This window comes from Bufo gargarizans, chromosome 2, assembly GCF_014858855.1.
Source record: "Bufo gargarizans isolate SCDJY-AF-19 chromosome 2, ASM1485885v1, whole genome shotgun sequence".
NCBI classification, from domain to species: domain Eukaryota; kingdom Metazoa; phylum Chordata; class Amphibia; order Anura; family Bufonidae; genus Bufo; species Bufo gargarizans.
This window is the reverse complement of record NC_058081.1, coordinates 24,335,694-24,357,483: the sequence shown is the minus strand read 5'-3', so window position 1 is coordinate 24,357,483 and position 21,790 is coordinate 24,335,694. Positions and strand designations below refer to the sequence as shown.

General features: G+C 40.1%; 2 protein-coding genes across 2 annotated transcripts; one reads left to right on the top strand and one right to left on the bottom strand.

The window, feature by feature from the left end:
* Positions 1–2,722: 2,722 nt before the first annotated feature.
* LOC122925537 (olfactory receptor-like protein OLF4) lies at positions 2,723–3,640 on the bottom strand. Its single transcript, XM_044276896.1, has one exon. It carries the CDS (start codon positions 3,638–3,640, stop codon positions 2,723–2,725), a length of 918 nt encoding a protein of 305 aa, XP_044132831.1.
* Positions 3,641–18,121: 14,481 nt separating this feature from the next.
* LOC122925536 (olfactory receptor-like protein OLF4) lies at positions 18,122–19,081 on the top strand. The gene has a single exon (XM_044276895.1). It carries the CDS (start codon positions 18,122–18,124, stop codon positions 19,079–19,081), a length of 960 nt encoding a protein of 319 aa, XP_044132830.1.
* The last annotated feature ends 2,709 nt before the right edge of the window (positions 19,082–21,790 follow it).

Here is a 21,790-nt window from a genome sequence, read left to right as displayed (position 1 = left end):
TTATTCCCATCGGGGAGTCTTGGTTGTATATAGATGATCTGATTATTTAGTGTGTTCTTTATTTATTTTGAGGATGAAGAAGGATATGTATGAGTATAATTAGGAAGTAAAAGAAGGTATAAGAAAAGAGGATAAAAGAAGGTGGCACTCAATGATACTGTATATAATGTAATTAGCAAATGTGTGTTTATGTAATGCAGTGATTGCTGATATAATAATAATTCCCCCCCCCCCCCCCCCTTCAGCTATATTCGTAGGATGGGATTTGATTAGTTTGGCATGTAAATCACAAGATCTATACTTCACATTGATGGAAATATTTTTAGGTAATGTGCGACCTTGAGCACTAGAATCTAAATCAAAGCATAAAAAGATTATGGGGCACTAAGCTTAATATCATGACACATTAAAGGTATGTCTGTCAACACTAGAGATGAGCAAATCGATTCTAAATGAATTTAATTCATTCCCAAAAATTCTACTTCCAAACAAAGCCTAAGTTTTTGCACTTCAATATGGGTGAATTGGGCAAAATGGAGCCTGCAAATTTACAATAAAAATACAGTACACCAGTGAGGGAAACAAGGCAGGGAATGCCTTGTGGTCAGCCTGATGGCCAATCAGGAGGGACTTGACTTGTTTATTAGGTGCAATGTTAGTTTCCAAGCAGAGACATCATTCTCAGGTTATCTACTGATGTTATAGGATGTATCTGTCATAGAAGCAGCAGTTTGGGATTGGGAAGATATATTTAGTTAGGTAGATTGAATTACTTGACAAAAATATTATAACACTAGGGACAGTATACGGTCAATCAGTGTATTGTGGCTTGATATATAAATATATATATATACAGTATATATATATATATATATATATATACACATACAGACTTTGATGACTATCGGTATTTACAGAGTCAAAGCTCTTTTTTAGGCGCAGGAGCCAGCTAGCGGCCAAATTATTAACCCAAAAATCCCATAAGGCATAGTTCACACTTCAGTCATCTGGTCAGTGATTTCCATCAGTGATTGTGAGCTATCACTCATAAAAATCACTGACTAAAACATAAAGTGTGAGCTAGGCTTAAATCTACTATCTGATTATGGTGTAAGCATCAGAGTTGCACATGACACTGTGTAATTATGCCTTTTTCTCTAAAAACCTATTGGAAATTTCCTACAGTGATCTACAGTGAACAAGTATACAAATAAGCATATTTTACTGCCTCACCAGCAATATATAGGTTGGCTGCAGAGGTTGTCCATTTACACCTTTTTTCCCAAAAACCTGTTGCAAATTCTACAGCTAATAAGCATCTGATTCTGTCCCATTTAAGGCATTGCTGCTTGTTCAGAACAAGACACTGCTTCTTTGGATACTACAATGTGTGTAAACATTGTCAGGCATTTACCCCCAATAAGGGATACATTTTGGAACCTTTTTTAAATTTTAAAAAGAATGATAAACATGATGGTGCAGTTTTCTTTTTATTAAACAGGCTGTTAAACAGTCAACCATATGTTTATTCATAGCTACAGGTTTCAGTGTCACTCTATTATTAATGCTGTTTTTATGTTAAAGAGCTTAAAAGCGAAGAAAGATAAAGAGAAAAAAAGGATAAAAATTTAAAATGTAAAAAAAAAAAAAAAAAAGAGAAAGTCTTATGAAATCTATTGCATGAATATTAAGGTCATTTAGAGCACTTTTTATTCAAGTTGAATTTAATTATACCCGAATATCGAAACAAATTTCTAAACAATTAACTCATCTTTAGTCAACATCCATCAAAAGGGGCAAAAACTAAAAAAAAAAAAAGGGTAACCACTCCGACAACTATAAAACAGCTATGCCTATTAAAAAAAAAATAAGTTATGGCCGAGTGATGAGGAATGAAAAAATCTGTGCATCCCTATGGCCAAAAATAAATGCATATTTATGGGGTTAAAGGAGTTGTCTTGTGATTGAAAATTACATTTCTCTGTTTGATAAGACTAAACATTTTTGAATTGCAATAAAAGAAAATGCCCCTGTGTTTACTGCAGATATGGCTGTTACAATATTTTTACAGCACCCCCTGCTATTTTTTAGATCCCTTCTTAAAGTATACGGTGGTAGTAAACACACATGCCTAGTAGCTCAGTCCCATCTCCAAGAACCTCTGTATATGTGACCGTGATATCTACCATACACATAGAAGCATTTTTCAATGGGATTATAATTCAAAACATGGCCAGAAATAACCCAAACCTTGTTAATACAATAAATAAAGAACAGACACCATATCTTATTCAGAAAATGTCTTGGCCACAGGCTTTATTAGTTAAACTTATTAACTAACATTTACTTAACAATCATGAAAAATGTAATAATAAAATGTATAATACCAAATAAATAACCAAGTTAAACTAAATAATAACAATAATGATAAAATATAAGCTCAGCCAGAAACTTCACCAATTCACTTAACAATAAGCAATTTTGACCCACGCACCTGCCAGCCTTTAGAATGCGCAGCCATCCCCACCCCACCGAAAATAATTTATATCTATAGAGCACAATGGCATTTTCAAACAGGTGATTGGTGACAGTGCCGGTTGTTAGACCCTCGCAGATCTGATATTGATGAGCTACCAGGTAATCAATATTTTACTCCTGGAAAAATCTCTTTAAAAGCCTCCAAGGTCTTGGTACAAAAGAAAAAATAGCCTAGACTTTTAATTTATTTGTGCGATAGAAGAAGATAAATTGCATTTTTTACATCTTTATTTCGAAGACTGTATATTAGCGGGTTTAACATGGGAGTCACTGCCGTGTATAATACTGAGAATATTTGATCAAAAATTTCCGAATTCTCAGAGACTGGGGTCATATATGTGCAAATAACTGTTCCATAGAAGATGCTGAGAACAGTCAGATGAGATGTACAGGTGGAGAAAGCTTTTCTTCTACTATTAGTTGACTTTATTTGCATTATGGCTCGAATGATCTGTATATAGGACAACAAGCCAATCATAAATGGAACTGGCCCAAATAGTAGAGATTCAAGGTTAAGTATTACTTTGAAGGAATTGGAGGGACATGAAATTTTTACTAAAGCTTTTGCGTCACAATAAAAGTGATGAATCTTTAAGGAACGGCAAAAGGACAATCTTGAGGCGAGGCAAATCAAAAGTAAGGAGTTCAAACATCCCGATAACCAATTTGTACACAATAGCAGGATGATGTTCTTCCTTTTCATGATGAGATGATAGTGTAAAGGTTTACAAATAGCCACGTACCGATCATAAGCCATGACTGACAGCAAAATAATCTCCGTACCAACAATGAAATTGTAGAAGTACAGTTGAGTAAAGCATTGTATAAAAGATATTGAGTTGTCCCCCGATAGAAGAATGTACATTAGTTTTGGAAGGGTAATATTCATGTAACTGATATCTACAGAAGACAGGTTACATAGGAAGACGTACATGGGGGTGTGCAGATGTCTGTCTGCTACAATGACCACAAAGATAAGGAGATTTCCAAGAATACCAATTAAGTAAACGGCAAAGAAGAAAACAAACAAAAATGGCTGCCTCATACCATCACTAGAAAATGCCACAATTTGGAATTCTTTGGTAATGGACATGTTCATCATCCTGAAGAGAGGAAGAAAAATGTTCTATAATTACAAAAAATGTGCTTGCATTGAGAGGTGTACAGTACATACAGACGTTGCTTACCCTTACCTTGAATTTGGTTCAACACAATATGATGACATGTTAGCAGAATTCTTGACTGCAATTCACTTAACAGTCCCTTAGTGGAGATGATGTTGTCACTGCCTGGCCCTGCCAATCAAAGTGGAGAGAGTGTGGTTGTTGCAGAGAGAGTTGAAATTACTACTTGGGTGGCCAATATTAGCCACGATCAGTTGTGCCCAATCAAGGCACTTACTGTCACCAACTTGCTGTACATTGCGGCCCTCATCACCTTCTCCTATCAGACCAATCTTCATCTTAGGGATTTCATTGTCCATTGAAGTCTATGCATCCAGAGTAGTAACATCAAGCCCTCAAATTAACGTTTGCCCAGGCTTGGACTGGCCTACAGGGAAACAAGTAAAACCTCCGGTGGGCCCCTGATCAAAGTGGGCCCCTAGTCTCCCACCCCCTGCACAAGTGGCACATAACATAGTAAACTTACTGCACTACATACGTATATTCAATGTACAGCACCTCAACCAGCCTATGTTCATATTTAAAAAAAAACGTTATTATTAAAGAAACTCCCCAGTTTTTTAACATAGACACAATCAGAGCTGAGATGATTTCTAGGTATAGAGGAAAACTAGCCAGTATCATCCTTTCCCCAGGACCGAGCTTCTCAAAGATGCTGCAGGGACCCCCATATTCAATCATCTGGTAGCATCTTGCTGCTGTGTGAGCAGGTAATATTTGAATGTATCCGTATGGTGGGCCCCTAAAATAAATGTTACTGGTGGGCCCTAGGCACCCCAGTCCGACACTGCATGTGACATTTATAATACTGGTGCCTTTTTCTATGTGGTAGAGGGAGTTTGATCTTCAGGCACCAACTGCTAAGTCTGCACTTCCCCACCCTGCTTATATCATCATAACCTATATCACAGAAATTAAAGGAATTGTGTCATGAGAAAATTATATTTTGTTTGGCCACTGCGAGTGCGGCGGCCTTCTCGAACAGCTGATCTGCGGGATTCCTTGGTGTCAAACCTCAACCAATTAGATAATGATGAGCTACCCAGAGGATTGGTCATCAGTATTTACGTCTCGGAAAACACATAAAATCATTATTTAAACAATAATCTTCTGATAACATTCCTTTAGGGATTATAAAATAAATTCTGCCAGTCTTATCCATGAGCTGTTTCTAGAAGTACAGCTCATCTTAATTAATGTACATAGGGCTGATCTACAATACTAGATGTACAGCCCATGGGCAACAGTGGCATGTCATTTCCAAGCAGCAGATATCTGACTGGTGTGGCACTTGTATAACTACATAGTCATTTAAAAGGAAATACCTCTCGTCTCATGCACCTAATGTCGTCTCAGAATATTGGACGTGTAAATGTGCAGCGCAGTGATTTAAACTGAAGAATTTTGCTCACATGCTACAATTTATACATGAAAACCTCTGTTGAATACTAAAGAGATTTCAACAATTATTCCCATCGGGGAGTCTTGGTTGTATATAGATGATCTGATTATTTAGTGTGTTCTTTATTTATTTTGAGGATGAAGAAGGATATGTATGAGTATAATTAGGAAGTAAAAGAAGGTATAAGAAAAGAGGATAAAAGAAGGTGGCACTCAATGATACTGTATATAATGTAATTAGCAAATGTGTGTTTATGTAATGCAGTGATTGCTGATATAATAATAATTCCCCCCCCCCCCCCTTCAGCTATATTCGTAGGATGGGATTTGATTAGTTTGGCATGTAAATCACAAGATCTATACTTCACATTGATGGAAATATTTTTAGGTAATGTGCGACCTTGAGCACTAGAATCTAAATCAAAGCATAAAAAGATTATGGGGCACTAAGCTTAATATCATGACACATTAAAGGTATGTCTGTCAACACTAGAGATGAGCAAATCGATTCTAAATGAATTTAATTCATTCCCAAAAATTCTACTTCCAAACAAAGCCTAAGTTTTTGCACTTCAATATGGGTGAATTGGGCAAAATGGAGCCTGCAAATTTACAATAAAAATACAGTACACCAGTGAGGGAAACAAGGCAGGGAATGCCTTGTGGTCAGCCTGATGGCCAATCAGGAGGGACTTGACTTGTTTATTAGGTGCAATGTTAGTTTCCAAGCAGAGACATCATTCTCAGGTTATCTACTGATGTTATAGGATGTATCTGTCATAGAAGCAGCAGTTTGGGATTGGGAAGATATATTTAGTTAGGTAGATTGAATTACTTGACAAAAATATTATAACACTAGGGACAGTATACGGTCAATCAGTGTATTGTGGCTTGATATATAAATATATATATATACAGTATATATATATATATATATATATACACATACAGACTTTGATGACTATCGGTATTTACAGAGTCAAAGCTCTTTTTTAGGCGCAGGAGCCAGCTAGCGGCCAAATTATTAACCCAAAAATCCCATAAGGCATAGTTCACACTTCAGTCATCTGGTCAGTGATTTCCATCAGTGATTGTGAGCTATCACTCATAAAAATCACTGACTAAAACATAAAGTGTGAGCTAGGCTTAAATCTACTATCTGATTATGGTGTAAGCATCAGAGTTGCACATGACACTGTGTAATTATGCCTTTTTCTCTAAAAACCTATTGGAAATTTCCTACAGTGATCTACAGTGAACAAGTATACAAATAAGCATATTTTACTGCCTCACCAGCAATATATAGGTTGGCTGCAGAGGTTGTCCATTTACACCTTTTTTCCCAAAAACCTGTTGCAAATTCTACAGCTAATAAGCATCTGATTCTGTCCCATTTAAGGCATTGCTGCTTGTTCAGAACAAGACACTGCTTCTTTGGATACTACAATGTGTGTAAACATTGTCAGGCATTTACCCCCAATAAGGGATACATTTTGGAACCTTTTTTAAATTTTAAAAAGAATGATAAACATGATGGTGCAGTTTTCTTTTTATTAAACAGGCTGTTAAACAGTCAACCATATGTTTATTCATAGCTACAGGTTTCAGTGTCACTCTATTATTAATGCTGTTTTTATGTTAAAGAGCTTAAAAGCGAAGAAAGATAAAGAGAAAAAAAGGATAAAAATTTAAAATGTAAAAAAAAAAAAAAAAAAGAGAAAGTCTTATGAAATCTATTGCATGAATATTAAGGTCATTTAGAGCACTTTTTATTCAAGTTGAATTTAATTATACCCGAATATCGAAACAAATTTCTAAACAATTAACTCATCTTTAGTCAACATCCATCAAAAGGGGCAAAAACTAAAAAAAAAAAAAGGGTAACCACTCCGACAACTATAAAACAGCTATGCCTATTAAAAAAAAAATAAGTTATGGCCGAGTGATGAGGAATGAAAAAATCTGTGCATCCCTATGGCCAAAAATAAATGCATATTTATGGGGTTAAAGGAGTTGTCTTGTGATTGAAAATTACATTTCTCTGTTTGATAAGACTAAACATTTTTGAATTGCAATAAAAGAAAATGCCCCTGTGTTTACTGCAGATATGGCTGTTACAATATTTTTACAGCACCCCCTGCTATTTTTTAGATCCCTTCTTAAAGTATACGGTGGTAGTAAACACACATGCCTAGTAGCTCAGTCCCATCTCCAAGAACCTCTGTATATGTGACCGTGATATCTACCATACACATAGAAGCATTTTTCAATGGGATTATAATTCAAAACATGGCCAGAAATAACCCAAACCTTGTTAATACAATAAATAAAGAACAGACACCATATCTTATTCAGAAAATGTCTTGGCCACAGGCTTTATTAGTTAAACTTATTAACTAACATTTACTTAACAATCATGAAAAATGTAATAATAAAATGTATAATACCAAATAAATAACCAAGTTAAACTAAATAATAACAATAATGATAAAATATAAGCTCAGCCAGAAACTTCACCAATTCACTTAACAATAAGCAATTTTGACCCACGCACCTGCCAGCCTTTAGAATGCGCAGCCATCCCCACCCCACCGAAAATAATTTATATCTTTCCTCGAAATTAAAAAAAAAAATTGTCCAAACCAATACTGGAAAGATGAACGAGAAAAATAAAGGCTGGGCAAATACGTTCCAGGTCAATATGACGATAAGACAATACTCCAAACGAATGGCATGAACCACTGTATTTAACAATTAACACGTTTCCGAATGAGCTCCAAATACTCTCATAGGAGGATACACAGACACAACAGCAATATCTGAAAAAATAATACAAACATTTGGAAAAAGCCGACACATTGACAATAAACACAACTTCATTTTAAAAATTAACTCCATGCTACCGATCGGACCTAAATTACACACCCAAAATGTACCATAAGAGAATCAGGATCATAAAAAAACACTGAGAACAACATCAATTGATCCATAAACCCAGTCCATGTGAAACCTCATACACCAGTCTAGCATACGCACACCACTAGAGATGAGCGAATTTGCCGAAAATTTTTGAAAAATTTGGTTCGATCCGAATTTAGTCTTGGCGAATCACGTTAAAAAATACCTATTTCCTGGCTGCAAAGAGCCTCTATAGTGGTGTAGAACACAGTGCCTTTCAGTAACACACATAGGGAGTCTGCTGTAATAGTGAAATAATACTGTGAGTCCGTATGACATGCAGATGATAGGCATCGCTCTTAGAATTGCACACTTCACTTATTTGGGCAGTCATGGGGCCAAAACTGACCAAATAACTCAAGTGTGAACTTAGCCTTACAGGTCTATGTTAGCACCAAGAGGAAGCGCACTACTTTTACACCGCAATTCGCCCGTGCAAAGTGTGTTTTTGCTGTACAGGAGGTGCAGTTTTTGGGATACCTGCTGTCATCTTCATGTTTTTGAATGGATCTAGAGAAAGTTCATGCTATATTGGACTGGGATCGACCCAAAAATCTGAAGGCTCTTATGCGTTTTTTGGGGTTCACCAACAATTACCGAAAATGTATTCAGAACTATTCGACAATAGTAAAACCCTTAACTGACATAAAGTAGGATCTGAAGTGGGGGATCTGAAGTGGTGCTGTTCCGCTGTGTGACTTTCCCGTGCGTGCTGCAGCTGAAACTCCACTATGGCCTGCTGCTGCTCGCACAGTCTCTCCACCATGTGCAAGGTGGAGTTCCACCTGGTGGGCACGTCGCATATGAGGTGGTAAGCGGGAAGGCCGAAGTTACGCTGTAGCCTAGACAGGAGAGCGGCAGCAGTATGAGAACGCTGGAAGCGCGCACAGACGGCCCGCACTTTATGCAGCAACTCAGACATTTCGGGTTAGTTGTGAATAAATTTTTGCACCACCAAATTCAGCACATGTGCCAGTCAAGGAATGTGGGTCAAACCAGCTAGTCCCAGAGCTGCAACAAGATTTTGCCCATTATCGCTCACCACCAGGCCGGGCTTGCGGCTCACTGGCAGCAACCACTCGTTGGTCTGTTGTTCTATACCCTGCCACAACTCCTGCGCGGTGTGGGGCCTGTCCCCCAAACACATCAGTTTCAGAAAGGCCTGCTGACATTTACCCCTGGCTGTGCTGAAGTTGGTGGTGAAGGTCTGTCACTGACCGGATGAGAAGGTGGTAGAAGAGGAGGATGAAGCCGAGTAGGAGGGGGAGGCAACAGGAGGCCAAGAATGATGCCCTGCGATCCTTGGCGGCGGAAGGACGTGCGCCAAACAGCTCTGTGCCTGGGGCCCAGCAGCCACTACATTTACCCAGTGTGCAGTTAGGGAGTTATAGAGTCCCTGGCCGTGCTTACTGGTCCACATAACTGTGGTTAGGTGGACCTTGCTACAGATAGTATTGCGCAGTGCACACTTGATTTTATCCGATACTTGGTTGTGCAGGGAAGGTACGGCTCTCCTGGAGAAGTAGTAAAGGTTGGGAATGACGTACTGTGGGACAGCAAGCGACAAGAGCTGTTTGAAGCTGTCCGTCTCCACCAGCCTGAATGACAGCATTTCAAAGGCCAGTAGTTTAGAAATGCTGGCGTTCAGGGCCAGAGATCGAGGGTGGCTAGGTGGGATTTTACCCTTTCTCTCCAAGGTTTGGGAGATGGAGAGCTGAACGCTTCCGTGTGACATGGTGGAGATGCTTGGTGATGAAGGTGGTGGTGTTGGTGGCACATCCTCTGTTTGCTGGGTGGCAGGTTCTAACGTTCCTCCAGAGGCGGAGGAAGAAGCTGAGGCAGCAGCAGAAGAGGGAGCAGGAGGGGCCTGAGCCCTTTCTTGGTTTTGAAGGAGCTTACTCCACTGCAGCCCGTGTCTCGCATGAAGATGCCTGGTCATGCAGGTTGTGATAAGGTTTAGAATGTTAATGCCTCGCTTCAGGCTCTGATGGCACAGCGTGCAAACCACTCAGGTCTTGTCGTCAGCACATTGTGTGAAGAAGTGCCATGCCAGAGAACTCCTTGAAGCTACCTTTGGTGTGCTCGGTCCCTGGTGGCGGTGGCCAGTAGCAGGCGAACTGTCTTTGCCACGGCTGCTCTGCTTTTGCACCCTGCTCCCTCTTTTGCTGCGCTGTTGGCTCGGTCTCACCACTGCCTTCATTCCATGTGGGGTCTAGGACCTCATCGTCCCCTGCATCGTCTTCCACCCAGTCTTCCTCCCTGACATCCTTTTCGGTCTGCACACTGCAGAAAGACGCAGCAGTTGGCACCTGTGTTTCATCATCATCGGAGACATGCTGAGGTGGTATTCCCATGTCCTCATGAGGAGACATAAGTGGTTGTGCGTCAGTGCATTCTATGTCTTCCACCCCTGGAGAAGGGCTAGGTGGATGCCCTTGGGAAACCCTACCAGCAGAGTCTTCAAACAGAATAAGAGACTGCTGCATGACTTGAGGCTCAGACAGGTTCCCTGATATGCACGGGGGTGATGTGACAGACTGATGGGCATGGGTTTCAGGCACCACCTGTGCGCTTTCTGCAGAAGACTGGGTGGGAGATAATGTGAACGTGCTGGATCCACTGTTGGACACCCAATCGACTATCGCCTGTACTTGCTCAGGCCTTACCATTCTTAGAACGGCATTAGGCCCAAATATTAGAGCCAAAGAGCCAGAACCTGATTAGAGCATAGAACCCAAAACACGACTGCAGTGGCAGGTTCATTTTGTGATAATATGAAAAGGGGAACCTTCAATTGGGCAACCCCCACAACCCTGAAATTGTATCTAAATCATAGACCTTAAGGATGACCATATACTGTAACCATGTTGCATCCTGAAATTAATGTCTTCCTATAATCATGTATCGAGCCTGCCACTGCAGTCGTGTTTTGGGTTCTATGCTCTAATCAGGTTCTGGCTCTTTGGCTCTCTACTCTAATCATGTTTTCTCCAAATCATGTCTTAACCCATTTTTTTCTAGAAAATATTTTTTCCCAAATCATGCCTTTAACATGTCTCCCCAATCATATCCCAATCATGCTTGCCTGAAACATGTCCTTAGCAGCATGTCCTTCCTGACGATATTCATTGCTTTCCTGTATCATACACATATGACTCTTAACGCTAGTGCACAGCCGTTCTTTTTAATTTAATAATTGACTGGCGCCAGTGCCTCATACGAATGTTGGATCATAGAGGAACTGATGTCTACGGCTGTGTCTACCATCAAATCATGTGTCTAATTGATATAAAATCAATTAATTAAAACAACGGATGAATTGTTGATGGCCTTTTGGATGAGCTCTCACTTGTTAAGGAGTGATAAATATGAAATATTTCATGTGAATTGATATGTATATGATTTTCCACTGATGTGTATATAAATTTCCATTTTTAATTGTACTGTTCTGTGTTTATATTTGCATTTATAGCTTGACAAAGGGCACCGAACTGGGACCGAAACGTTGCCATAAGCAATAAATGTCTTGAGATTGTACCACTGGTAAATAAAGATTGAATATAAAGCTACCGTGCTGACTCTGGTGTGCTGTCTCTGAAACACTTATTCAAAAATAGTAGGCATGGCTGTGATGGCCTCTTGGGGCAAGTAGTATGACACTTGTTGATTGGCTGCTTTGCAGCCTTTCATAAAGTGCCATAGAAATCGCCGAACACCGAAGCCGAACCTGAACTTTTCCGTAAATGTTCAGGTTCGGGTGGAAAAAAACGTCAAGTTCGGTACAAACCCGAACTTTACAGTTCGGGTTCACTCAACTCTAAATATGCCGAATATTCTAAAAAACAAAGTTATAGCAATATAGTGAATATATTCGTTTTTTTAGAATATTTGTCGTATTTTTTTACAATGTGTACTGTTATTCCACTTTGGTATAATGCTCCCCCACAAGCTTGTAGGGGAGGAGTATGCGAACAACTGTACAGATAGGAAAAAAGTATGTGAATATTCTAAATAACGAATATATATTCACTATATTGCTATATATTCGTTTTTTAGAATATTCCTAATTTTTTTCCATATGAAAATATGATTCCTTCTTGCTTAAGTTGCTTGCGGGCCAATGACATATTGACCCCCAAGAAAGAAGCAGGGAGGAATCATGTTTTCAGATGTTAAAAAATGACGAATATTCGAAATAGCAAATATAAAGCACTATATTCGAAATATTCGCGAATTAGCAAAGTGATGATATTTGTGATTAATATTCGCTATTCGAATATTCAAGCTCAACACTATTTTTTACCGCCATTCAGTGGAAATCAATTCCTTATCGCGAAGCACAAGGAAATTCGGCTTTGCGGCGAATTGAATTTTCCCTGAAATTTGCATTAAAGTCCACTTTATGGACTTCAATTAGCTCACCACATCGGGCCTCAAAATGTGCATGGTGTTTTTTTACTCCTAAACCCTTTCATAAGCTCAGAAAAAAAGAATATGGCTACATGTAGGGTGTTTCTAAAACCAGGAAACACAGCATAATAAGAGGACTGACTTTTCACACTGGCACATGGCGGGCACAACTAGTGTTGAATGAAACAAGCTTCGGATCCTAGATCCGGAGTGCTGTACGGAGAGGGAAATTTGTTATTTCCGAAGTCTCACGGGACTTTGGTAAATAACTTCGGGATTTGATTTTTAAACTTGGATCCAAAGTTGGCTTCGGTACTGAGGTACCAGTCGGTACCAAAACTGACTTTGGATCCATGTTTTAAAATGGTTTTTAAAGTTTATACTTCGGAGATAACTCACTTCACCTTGCCGGAGCCGATACACTTTAATGCTGTACAGAGACTAATCTTCATACAGTATTAAAATGAAGTCTAGGATCCAAAGCTTTTATTTGCTCAACACTAGGCAGAACATGTAAAAACACAAAATGCAATCGCACACTGCAACCAGCACTCTGCCTTGCCTTTATGCTGGATGTTAAATAAGGCATTGGTGTACATTTTGGCCAAAGCGTAATAAGCCACTCACCACGTCAAGGTCGCCTTCATGAGTGGTCCCTAACACTAGTTCCTACCTTTTATGGGCCATAACAGCCACATAAAGTCCAGGGAGCGCAGGCACAGCATGCACGCCAAGCACACTCTGCTTTTAACCCCGTCCGGTGCCATTACAGCTTTCAACAGATCCAGGGATGCAAGTACTCACATGCATGCTGAGCCCACTATATACTTCTCCTGGAGCCTAATGGCTACTGGTAGGTGCTGGATAAGCAGACTCAGTTTTATATTGACTTTAAAACCAGCCTCCAGGGGGCAGATTAACTGGACAGGTGTGCTTGACTGCTTGGAGATCGCCACGCCTCCAATACGTACTACAAAGAGAAAAATATGGAAAATTCAGCCCGCACAACCCCTAGCAGGTGCAGATTGCTATGGCGAAATAGAGATATAGGCAGAACATATTGAGACTGAAACGGCATATCTGGAAAATTGCAATTTTCACTTTGCACCGTCTGGTATAAATTCTTTTTTGCAAAATACCTGTGGGGTTGTTGATGGGGTCATTTATGGGTGGTTTCTATTACATAAGCTTCTCAAAGTGACTTCATACAGTCAGGATATTGGGACATCGACAAAATTCTAACATTTTTGGCTCTATACACCACCACAATGGATTTGAAATTAAACAAACAAGATGTGCTCTAACTGCAGACTGTCAGCTTTAATTTGAGAGTTTTACATCCAAATCAGGTGAACGGTGTAGGAATTACAACAGTTTGCATATGTTCCTCCTACTTGTTAAGGGACCAAAAGTAATGGGACAGAATAATAATCATAAATCAAACTTCACTTTTTAATACTTGGTTGCAAATCCTTGTGTCAGCTTGCCTATGCCGCTCATCACTACCAAAGAAAAATGCAAATTTTCTGACTCTCCTCTCACTCCTCCAAGAGTAAGATGGGAATTAAATGTTCCTCTTTTTTCTTTTTGCTGTTGAATGTATGGACATACTCTCATAATACGTCCCTTCTGTCAGCGGAAAAAATGCACTCCCTTCCTATTACCAGTATGCTTAAAAGCGGATCCAGGAGTAGCTCCCCCTTATTGCATGGGTTTGTCCCCAGACATAAACCCAGGAGTAGCTTCACCCAAAGTGTCAGAGGATGACGATACATCATGTGATAGTACGTCATGAAAGTGAGTGCCCCTAGATCTCTCTCTCAGGCATCTATCAATGTGTATAGCAATAGACATAGCAGCCTTCAGAGCCACTGGGGTTTCATGAAAGGCCAAAGCGCCCTTCAGCCTCTCTGATTACAATTGACAAAACTGGCTATGGATGGCAGGATCATTCCACTCCGTATATGTAGCCCACCTCCTAAACTCAGAGCAATAAATCTCAGTGGAACAATCACCTTGATGAAGGTAGCGCAGCATTGTTTCGGCTAGAGAGGTTCGATTCGGATCATCAAAAATAAGACCCAAAGCTTCCAAAAATGCATTTACCGACCATAGAGACTGCGATCCAGTCGACAGAGAAAAAGCCCATGACTTAGCTCTTCAACATCATCTGAAGGGACAACAGATACACACAGCCAGGAATCGGTGGGTCCCTTTGACACCACATTTAATTGGCATGGCCCAGGAACTGCCTCTGTGCCCCCATCTGTCCTGACTCTTGCTTTTGTTGCTCTGTCTTCTAGCCAAGTAATGATAGCCACCTGCTGTGCTCCGCTAATTAGTGAAGATGAACTTTGTGAGGACAGTCAGCAGTTACAGGCCAGCAGAGACTTGGAACTACCGATGATTACAGTTGGTGGGAGCACATGTTGCCAAAGGTCACGGACGTGCACAATAGACAGATGAGGGTGACATAAGTGACAACCAAACAGATGTAGATGATAATGTAGCCAATCGCACTTGGGAGCCAGTTGAAGAGGGGGTATCGTCATCATCAGATGGCCAAGGGTGTCTGTGTGTCTGTGAGACAGCAGGGTGGCAGTATGTCTGTGAGACAGCAGAGTGAAAGCATGCCCGTGAGACAGCAGGGTGGAAGCAGTGGGAGATCTTCAACTAAATGCAGGAGAGGTATATCATCTGCTACTTGAGAGACTACCTGTAAGGAACACACTAGCAGTGCATGGGTTCATAAAAGCAGCAGCAGGCAGGTATCATACAGTGGTGGAGGGAAAATGCCATAATCGCCATGGTGGGATTAATGCATTTGCTCAGGGACATTAGCTTGGCGGTATGCAGGATGTTTGGGGCCTGCACAGTGATGTAGACAGTGAAAAATTATACCTGTAATACTGACGACACAGTACCAACAGAATTTTACTATACTAGCAAACTGTCCCTGCCACTTCTGTGAGAAGGTCTGACAGACGTCCTTTTCTACCTCTTGCATGATGTTCTTTGTTTTGGTTTCACTTTCTCATCTCATTTCCTTCTCCCAGGTGTCACCTATTTAGACTAATTCTCTTTTCTTTATATTCCCTCCCATACTGCCTCACTTTGCGGTTTATACTACTTCCTGGATTGAAGCGTTCACTGCTGGAGACTTCTGCTGCTTGTTCAGATAAGTCCTTTCATGTATTGTGTTTCCTTGCTGGCTTGATTCTAGGTGACCCTGACTCCCTCCGTATGAAGTGCAGGGAGCCGGTGGTCGTTTCCCCTCACTATTATAGGGTTTTCAGGTGTCACACAGTCTAGGTACCTGGGCATGCAATCGTCTACCTCTGAGACCCTTGTATGTGCTTAGCAGTCAGGGTGAGCTCTTAGGGTTTTATAGGGGACACCTTCATGCTCCTTAGTTTGGGATCAAGCCAGTCGGACGTTATTCATAACTTCCAGCTATCTGCAACATCATCCGTGACATTACAAACTGCCATTACCGTCTTAAGCATGGATCCGGTTTCAGCCTTGATTGACCGCATGCAAGGTCTTTCCCTGTAGGTAGCAGATCTCCGTAAAACTGTGTCTCAGTTTCAGGTGACCGGTTCTGCTTGCGTTCATGGAGTTTGTTCCGAGCCTAAGATCTCGCTTCCGGATACGTTCTTCGGGCTAGTGAGAATTTTGTTTGCTTTAGAGAGGCTTTTGGGTTTTGCCAATTATTACAGAAAGTTCATTTTGAATTAATCCTCTGTTCTGTGAGAAGGTCTGACAGACGTCCTTTTCTACCTCTTGCATGATGTTCTTTGTTTTGGTTTCACTTTCTCATCTCATTTCCTTGCTGGCTTGATTCTAGGTGACCCTGACTCCCTCCGTATGAAGTGCAGGGAGCCGGTGGTTGTGTCCCCTCACTATTATAGGGTTTTCAGGTGTCACACAGTCTAGGTACGTGGGCATGCAATCGTCTACCTCTGAGACCCTTGTATGTGCTTAGCAGTCAGGGTGAGCTCTTAGGGTTTTATAGGGGTCACCTATATGCTCTTTAGTTTGGGATCAAGCCAGTCGGACTTATTCATAACTTCCAGCTATCTGCAACATCATCCGTGACACAAACTCTGCCCAGTGATGGAACCTACATGACCTCCCTAACACAATTTCCCTTCAAAACGTAGGCTTCTTTCACACTAGCATTTTTGCTGGATCCGGCAGGGTTCAGCAAAAATGCTTCCGTTATTTATAATACAACCATCTGCATCCGTTATAAATGGATCCGGTTGTATTATCTTTAACATAGCCAAGACGGATCCATCATGAACTCTATTGAAAGTCAATGGGAAAGGAACCGTTTTCTATTGTGTCAGAGAAAATCGATCTGTCCCCATTGACTTGCATTGTGGGTCATGACGGATCCGTCTTGCTCCGCATCCCATGTTGGAAAGAAAACCGCAGCATGCTGCAGTTTGCTCTCCTGTATGAGAATGAAACCAAATGGAACAGAATGCATTTTGGAGCATTTTGTTCTTTTCAGTTACATTTTGCCCCCATTGACAATGAATGTGGACACAACGGAAGCGTTTTTTTTTCCGGTATTGAGACCCTATGAAGGATCTCAATACCGGAAAATCAAAATGCTACTGTGAAAGTAGCCTTAGTAAAGGAAAAATAGCCCACCATGTATTCCTATAATCCCATAAGGATTTCTCCTAATAGTCCAGGATCCAGTCATTATTCAAAATAGTTGTAATTGAAAATGTGTTCTACTGATCAGGGAAAAGGAGAAGACAACTTATCACATATTGAGTTTGGTGGATGCTATTTTATCTATCTATAGCTGTTATCTACTGGTTATGTTAATTAGCATAACAAGAAGTGTCAGACTGTTTTATAGTTCATTGCCCAGTATGCTTGACCGGCCACTGGTTCGTTTCTGTAACTCTGCCTACTCTAGCGCTGCTCTTGTGGCTATTCCCATGAAAGGGCAAGATAGGAATTATCCTTTAATATAAATGAAATGCGATATAATATATCAAACATTCCCCTTAAGTGTATTGCACTTATATTATTAGTACAAGTATTTAATTATTTATACATTTATTTAAATGATTATAATTTTAATAATTAATTATGTTAATAACTTAAAGTAAATAACAAAAAAAAACTACAGTGGTGTTGTAGTTATTGACTACGTAAATAACTGCTAATTAGATATCAGAAATGATCCCTGAGAGAGAAGAATAGGCCTATAGAGAATACCTGTATATGGTTTCCCCAAAGATCTATGCTCAAGATAATTACCTGTATGATTAAGCTAATATAAGGGGGAAAATGCTATAAATACAGCAGACTTGGTAAGATCACAGACATCAAATGATGGACATTTCTGAAGGTAGAAATTGTCGATATTGAGTGAATTTAGTTTCACCTGTTTGAGGTTTAAATATTAGCAAAAAAATGAACCAATCAATGATAATAATACAACATTACAAACAACTACTGGAGAAGATGAGTTAAAACATTGCGTTAGGTCAGTTGTCTTCTGGGGAACCATTTATTAACTTCCCAGAAACCCTAAGGTTTTACAGGTTTGGAATCACCCTATCACTTGTGGGTTGGTGTATCCTTCAAGATAATTCACTTTGATGGAGAATGGGACACGTGTTATTGACTTCTATATAATAGCTTTCTCCAAAGTGTTTGGTCAAGCGTTCATTTTATTTCCCACATTTCTTTCTCTCTACCTCATATGTCTACTTTGGAACATGTTAATATTTGTGACACTCTTTATGGATCCTCATTTGCAGAAGCCAATGTATTTTTTCCTACGTAACCTCTCCTTTGTAGATGTCCTGTACATTTCAGTGGCACTTCCAAAATTAATGGACATCATTATTACTGAAAACACTCGAGTTTCATTTGCAGCTTGCTTTACACAAATGTACTTTTTTTCTTCCTTTGCTTGCACAGAGATATGGCTGTTGACCATGATGTCTTACGATCGTTATGTAGCAATCTGCTTTCCATTGCACTATGTGTTAATCATGAAGAAGAAAAAGTGTGACCTAATGGTGGCCGGTTGCTGGCTTTCTGGATTTTGTAATTCTCTTTTTGTTACAATTTTTGCCTCTCGCTTGTCCTTCTGCAGATCCACATACATCAAGCAAATATTTTGTGACATTAAAACATTGACAAAGATTTCTTGTGGTGACATACATGAGTTCCAAACAATGATATTGGTAGAGGCTTTTCTCATGGGTTTATGCCCTTTCTTGCTGATTTTGATGTCCTACAGTAACATTTTAGCAAATATTCTAGGCTTAAGTTCTATTCATCAAAGGAGAAAAACTTTTTCCACGTGTACCTCTCACCTTACCATCCTTTTAATGTTTTATGGGACCCTACTCTGTATGTACATGATACCACCATCAGAATACTCAGAGGAACTTGACCAGATATTTTCAGTCTTTTACCTAGCAGTGACACCTACACTAAACCCTTTGATTTACAGTCTAAGGAATAAAGAAGTAAAAAATGCCATACATAATATTTTATTCAGCAATTTTTTTTACAAAGGCATCAGTGTCTGCAAAGGTGCATTGTAAAGCTCCTGGGTTCTGTAGCATAGTCGGCATCATGGTATCCTCCAGCAATCCTATGCCATTTGTCTCGTGCCATAGCAACATTCCTCTCTCCTCTGTAACAAAGGAAATCATTTAACACATGTATACAATGAATATTCACTTTCAAACACGTTTTTTTAAATATAAGTCTGTGCTGAGATTATAATATGCTGAATTATAGAAAAAAATGTGCTGGAAATTTTTAAAATCTAGATATTTAAAGGGGTTTTCTTGTGGGCACTGCTAGAAAGTGGACTAAAATAAACTAACATGCTCCAAAATGCACAACTTCTTTAATATCATAAAAATGGCACACATCACTTAATAAATTAATAAATCCTTTAGAACCCCCCCCCCCCCAAAAAAAAAGTAAATAAAAATATTCTGCTAATTGAACAAGAAAATTAAAAGTGTTGTCCAAGGATTTAATACTAATGATCTATCCTCAGGAAAAGCCAATGGCCGGTTGTTTGAAGAGGATTCTGGTGTGCTCCATGGCCTCCTCACAGCTTAACAAGCACAGGGCTGTACATTAGATAGCGGCTGTGCTTGTTATTGCAGCTCAGCCCCATTCCTTTTAATGGGACTGATCTGTGCCAAAGCCATGTGACCAATGAAAGTAACATAACTGGACTAGGAAGAGTCAACTGAGATCACAGAGCACCGCAGTCTCTTCAAACAGCTGATCAGTGGGGGTGCTGGAAGTAGGACCCCCAACAATCAGGTACTGATGACATATCATTAGTATAGCTCATCAGTAGTAAACACTCAGATGAGGCCGCACTCCTGGGTAGGTGATATGCTATACCAAATTCAAAAACAATTTTATGGTTCAGAAACCCTTCATACACCTAGGGAGCAGAACACTGTTAGGCAGTGGGCACCCAATGTTACTACATTTACCGTACGAGCTTCAGCAAAGTTATTGACTGCAATACATTGATCTTTCTACAGTATCTTGTGCAGTAGTGACAAAGCATGCATAGTAGACAACGTAATGACATAAGCTGTGTTCTCTGGAAATTATACAGTCAAAAATCACATGCCCTGTAGACAGGTAGAGCTGTGTTTGTGCTTGTTGACTTCATTAGAATACTATTTCAAATGTTTTCTTTCCAGACCCCACAGCTCAGTGGGAACATTGATGAAGATCCATTAGATTGTTCCACCTCTGGCATTCTTTCCTCTTTTGCTTCTACTGATTATGCAGGTTAGCTCTTCACCAAGAGGAAGAAAGCTGCCTCTATAGTACCACCTGATGGACATAGCATCCCTATAGTTTATTTCTGGCCAATCTGCATATCTTTTTTTCCCAGTGAGCATCGCTTGGTCTCTATTATTTTCTATAGCAGTTCTTGAGATGTCCACATAGAGAAGCAATACCCCCGAGGTCTTTATAATGGGAAATGGAAAACAGAAAAATGTAAGTAGTGAGGGGAACACAACAAGATTTATGGTTAGGACTCTAAGTAAGGTAGAATTACAAATGAAAGGGAACTGATCATACTTGTCTCCATGTAGCTCCTGTTCCCTACTTGTAACCCTAGTAGGGTCCGCAAAATGGGTCAGCATCCATTCTGCAATTTTGCAAAACAGGTGCAGACCCATTAATTTTCAATGAGGCCGGAATGTGCTGTCCGCATCCAAATTTGCGGATCCGCACTTCTGTTCCACAAAAAAACATAGAACATGTCCTATAAGTGCCGGTGATGTGTGGTCCGCAAAATGTGGAATGCACATGGACGGTGTCTGTGTTTTGTGGAACCGCAAAAACACATACGGACATGTGAATGGACCCAAACTCTCTTGCATATGTGGTACATTCTTTTGCTCAGTGAGGGATCATTTGGTGCCTGAACACTTCCACCCCTCCCCTCCCCTGATATCAGCTGGCACACAGCCACCTGGAACCTAAATTTTGGCCATTTTGCCCACGATTGCTTGAACCCAATCAACCAATATACATGAACTAATCTCACATTTACCAACTTGCCTACTAGAACCTCCTGAGCAGAACAATGGGTGTATGGTTGTATTTGGTTAGGTCACAAGATCACGGCCTAAAGCACTGGGAGCAACCCACATCTCAATTTGTTACTAACCAGCCTGATCACAAAACCTGCCCACTGTTGTTCCACCTTCAGTCTCCATATAACCATCCAATAGCAGAAGAACCAACCTTCTTCTTTCACTTGACTCCTGGAATGGGATTCATTATTACTAAGTGAAGAGATTAACACAGCAGCAGACTCAATACTGTTAGCATTTCCTTCCATTTACAAAACAAAAGGTAAGTGCTGTTTGGATGCCCTTCACCTGTTCATGACAAGAGCTTAGTTCTGATCTTTCCTCTAGTCAAACCAAGACTAGTGGTCCTTTTCCAACACCCTAGCCATAATAATCTGCCTTTTACATGCTCTCCCCAAACATTTCCTAAGAAAATACATCTGAATTTATGTTAGTACAAAAGGGTCTCAGCTTTGGCATGGCGACTTAGGCAGCTACACCCCAGTGCTCCAGAGACCATCAGTAGACCAACAGAATTACCCAATATTCACCTCACTAAAGAGGTCATGCCAAAAGGGAAACCTATACCAGTCACTGTTGATGCTTCTCCTGGCAGATTTGTGTGACCTAGTCCTCTAAGAAAACTGTACTGCCCAAACCTGCTATGGAAATAACTAAGGGACC

Bases quoted from the DNA above. Each gene is read 5' to 3' on its own strand.
- LOC122925537 (XM_044276896.1), bottom strand. From the start codon at position 3,640: ATGATGAACATGTCCATTACCAAAGAATTCCAAATTGTGGCATTTTCT.
- LOC122925536 (XM_044276895.1), top strand. From the start codon at position 18,122: ATGGAGAATGGGACACGTGTTATTGACTTCTATATAATAGCTTTCTCC.